Here is a 4,820-nt window from a genome sequence, read left to right as displayed (position 1 = left end):
TCAGAACACCTCCTAATTTTATATAATATAGCAGCTTGTTGTATTGGGTGGTCAATAGGACAGATCCTCTGATTTGCTCATGGAAATAATAAATCACATCATCTTGTCAGTCCAACAGAAACCTGGAATTCAACACCATAAAGCACCAGTCGTCCGACTTAAACAACTGAGCAAAACAAGATCCCAGAGGAAAACACTAAACATAACGCAACAAAGACATTAATAAATATACTCAAAAACAATGAGAAATGATAACAGACAATGGAATTAGCTTTGCGGACGCTGTCGTGAAATACACATTCAGGCGACGAGGTAAAATATCTCACATGAGTCGCAGAAAAATCTGAAACACTGAAATAGTCTCTGAACGAACATAAATACAAGCGAGCAAGTGTTCACTCTGAAATCATTAAGGCACAGTGGAGCATTCGATTATCCAAACAATATACGTCATCCGTAGCTCTCGGAGTAAAGAATTAGCTCAAAAAATAAAAATTAGGTCCATATAAATCGTCCGAAAGCAAGTGTTATTTAGAAAAATCGAAGTCTGGACAAAACTGATTCTTGTTTCTAGCAAAGAGATCAATAAATTGCTTGTTTCTTCTCACAAAAAATGACTTGATAAGATGGCTTTGTGGCTGTAAACGGGGGCGAAGATACTTGGCGACATTACCAACTTATTCTAAAAACAAAACAAAAGGAAAAACGTTTTGTGTGTAGAGCTACGCAACACAAAAAACGCTCATCGCTGATTAATTTATTCTTCTCCGCCACAAACGTGGTAAGTTAACATCCAAAACTCAATCCTGCGCAAGGAAACGAGAAGTTTTGAATGGCTAATTTGAAAGTTAAAGGGATCAGCAATATTGTCAGTCTTGCTCTGGCACTTCGGGTGTGTTTTTTTCCAATGAAAAAGCTAGTCAATCGGAATCTATCCGTGTGTATTTGACGTGGCTCCAATGCAGCGATCGCCATGAAAAAGGTTTCTGGTAGTGACGTGGAACAACAGCTGGAACGTTGCTTTCTAGGTACTGGAAAAACCGATACCACCACACGTTGGCGAAGAAGTTGCTTTGCGATGTTTCTTTAAGCACCTGAAAGACATGGAGGTTACGATCCAGGTTATTTTAGTAAACAATTCAAACCGTCTTCTAACAACTTTTAATCTTAAAAAATTTTTAAAAGGTGACTTTATTAATATTTTTAATCATTTAAAGTGATATATTGTCTTTTCTATACATTATATATATATATATACAAACTACTAAAATGTCAATAAAAGTAACTTTGTTAAACTGTAGAGTTGAATTTTCAACATCAAAAGTTGATGGATCAGAGATCAACATCCCATAATGCAATTCACAACCATAAATAAATGGAAAACACTTGTGAATCAAAAAATACAGAAACTGTTAAGAGATTTTTTTTTTTTTTACAGTGTATTGTAGGGCTGTGCGATTAATCGAAATCGAATCGCAATCGTAATTTGAAACGTTGTGATTAGTTAAATCGCAAGAGGCTGCAATATATAATATATTCGTAAACAAAAAAATAACATCTTCAAAAACAGTCCGCTATGCTTCAGAAAATTAAAAATGTTAGGCTTTCTACGATGGTGTCGTGAGGCATCACAGACATGGTATCAGTTGTCGTGAACTATGCTACATTACACGAGAGGAAACGATTGAATCTTGTGCCACGACGTCCATTTTGTTATACGTTAATAAGGTTAACAAGGAAGGTTAGGGTAATTAGGCAAGTTATTGTATAACGATGGTTTGTTCTGTTGATAGTCGGAAAAAAATTTGCTTAAAGGGGCTAATAATTTTGACCTTAAAATGGTTCATAAAAAAAAAGGAAAAATTGCTTTTATTCTAGACAAAATAAAACAAATAAAACTGTCTCCAGAAGAAAAAATATTATCAGACATACTGTGAGAATTTCCTTGCTCTGTTAAACATCATTTAAGAAGTATTTAAAAAAAAGAAAATAATTCAAAGGGGGCTAATAATTCTGACTTCAACTGTGTATATATATATATATATATATATATATATATATATATATATATATATATATATATTATATGCTATATTATAGCATAAACCGGATGAATTGAAATTGTGGCATGCATGAGGTGCTAAAAATGAATGACGTACTTGTTGGTTGGCCATGGTGTGATACCACCAGAAGAGGCGCGTGGTGATGAAGTAGGCAACGACAACATCAATGGTGTAGTGATCATGAGCCAGGAGGATGCAGAACACTCCAACCGCACACAAAGACCAGCAGCCCCAGTGAAACCACCAGAACCTTCTGGGAGAATCTGTGAGGTGAGAGAAAGTCAAGCTCTTTTAATATCGTGGGACATAAGGCTCATGTTTACACCTAATGCATTTTGATCTATCGGACTAGACATTGAAGACATCTTTCTGTATACACCTGACATTTTGATACGTGTATAGTTTATACACGTTTTTGTGTATAAACTAAAGGGAGTGTGCCTTATATATTTAGACTTTTTTTTTTTTAAATGTATAAACATTTATATGTATTTATGTATGTATTATATCATATTTGCTATAAATTACAAAAAAACAAATTATCGCGTGTGCGAGGCATTTCTAATGCAGCGTTTATGGGACAGGACAATAAATTTGACGTTATTCTCTCGTCTGGCTGCCGTCATCAGTCTCACACAATTTTTTTTTCCTTTTTCTGAAAGTCTTTATAATATTATTTGAGCAAATAAGATTGCAAAAACTTATTTGTTGTATTTTCCCATTTAATGCCCTATAAGTTTTTCCAACTATAACGACTTCCGCTACTGAGACACCCGGAAATGTGAAAAGGGTCCATTTTTAGTGACACAGAAAACAAATAAACTTTTGGCTGATAAATTATGAATTATTTCCACCAATATGTTGGTGGTGTAGACGTTTTGCACAGTGATAAAAAGAGCAATTTAGATGATTTTGTGGAAAGAATTATCTATATTTTATATATACTGTATATTTTATATATACTGTATATATATATATACTGTATATATATATATATATATATATATATATATATATATATATATATATATATATATATATATATATATATATATAATTATCTTTATATCTATATATAAGAGCAGTTATTTGTGCTTTATTTTTGTAATCAAGCGCAAAAATTCAGAGTTTTTTTTTTATAATTATTTTTTAGGGGTTTTTCACCTTTAATTAAGGACAGTAGAGATTGCAGACAGGAAAGTATTGGTAGCAGAGAGAGGGGAATGGTCGACAAAGGACCCCGAGCAGGGAATCAAACTCGGGTCACCATGTGCACCATGGTGCTATTTGTCGGCGCACTTAACCACTAGGTTATTGGCGCCGACAATTCAGACTTATTTTAAATCTATCTTTGACCAATTATTTTTTGAAATATAACAACTTGCTGACCCCTATCAGTACTAAAATTCCCCATAGTTCATCCAAAGTTCACCCAATACCATAAAAATGCATTTTAAATAAGGCTTAATTGACTCATCATTTAAAAACCAAACAAGTTTTTGTGGATATTTGACTTTAAAACTGATTGGCTCAACATAAATTCCACTTTTTGGTCATCTAAACGCAATACAAGTGCATGTCCATATGAAAGTATTTTTTTTATGTGGCACTGTATAATTATGGCATGTGCTTTAACTGTCCACTAGAGGTCGGTGTTGTCTGAAATCACAGAAAAGTTCACTCACACTCCCTCATGAAGAGATAGGTGAGGGTCAGCATGACTGTATGGCCACTGTATAAGTAGTCTCCGCACATGTTATGAGAGCCGGTGATGGTCAAACCTCCTCCTGCGATCAACTTCATCACCCGCCGCATCTGAGACTGCCAGTCTCCATTCACCTGTCACACACACACACAAACATCAAGATCAGAGACAAGACCGAGAGAGTGAAAACATTAACAGATAGTTGTCATACTTTCCCAGTTTGCTAATTATTATAAAATTTTATTGAAAATAGGCTCATTTTACAGCTCTCCTATAGAGTTAAACAGTTGAAGTTTACAATTTTTGACTTCATTCAGATAATGTCTGGTGGAAACATACAATTTTTTCTTCAACTTCAGCCGATCTCTGGGTCTGGCAGGAACACTATTAGCTTAGCTTAGCATACATTATTAAATTGGAATTATACCATTAGCATCTAGCTCAAATTCAAGGAGTTTTTATAATTATCCTATTTAAAGCTTGACTGTTCTTTAGCTACATCGTGTATTAAGACTGATGTTCCTTGATTAAAGCAGAATGAGAGTACAGTTCCTAGCCATATTAGCCTAGAAAACACAAACTTGTCTTTTTCTGTTATGCTAATGATACACAGGGCAACTTTTTGATCAGTGTTGCTGAGCAACTTTGGGAAATGATGCCACAAATGGGCCACCAGGTGAGACAAGGGGTAACCAATTAAGGAAATGGATTACACATACAATATTCTTTCCCATTCATAATAGAAAAGTAGCCAAGTAATATCGCTTTGCAAAACTGCCTGGCAACATGGCGCAAAAAGTTGCCCTGTGTATCATCAGCATTAGTCTGAGTATGTGATGTAATTACAGAAGGTTCATTCTTTAAATAGAGATGTTATCAAAGCTCTTTTTTTGCGAGATGCTAATGGTCTAATCTGATTCACTGATTTATGCTAAGCTAAGCTAACAGTGCTTCCGCTAGAACCAGAGATCAGATGACTGTATTAAAAAAATGGTAAAACACAACTGTTTAACTCTAGGTTACTTGCAATATGAGCCTTAAAAAAAAACAAG

The 4,820-nt window shown here is 34.4% G+C and overlaps 1 protein-coding gene across 1 annotated transcript in view; it reads right to left on the bottom strand.

Annotated features, from left to right (window-relative positions):
* Positions 1–4,820, bottom strand: part of sgms1b (sphingomyelin synthase 1b) — a 22,054-nt gene continuing 17,234 nt past the window's right edge. The window contains exons 4-6 of the mRNA XM_056469750.1: positions 3,749–3,902; positions 2,160–2,326; positions 1–1,094 (exon numbers count right to left, since the gene is read on the bottom strand). Of these exons, the coding sequence (XP_056325725.1) occupies positions 921–1,094; positions 2,160–2,326; positions 3,749–3,902 (495 nt within the window). The 3' untranslated portion in view covers positions 1–920. The remainder of the gene's footprint in view (positions 1,095–2,159; positions 2,327–3,748; positions 3,903–4,820) is intronic.

This window comes from Danio aesculapii, chromosome 12, assembly GCF_903798145.1.
Source record: "Danio aesculapii chromosome 12, fDanAes4.1, whole genome shotgun sequence".
Classification (NCBI taxonomy): Eukaryota; Metazoa; Chordata; class Actinopteri; order Cypriniformes; family Danionidae; genus Danio; species Danio aesculapii.
The sequence above is the reverse complement of the archived record's forward strand: the minus strand, read 5'-3'. Positions and strand labels throughout refer to the sequence as shown.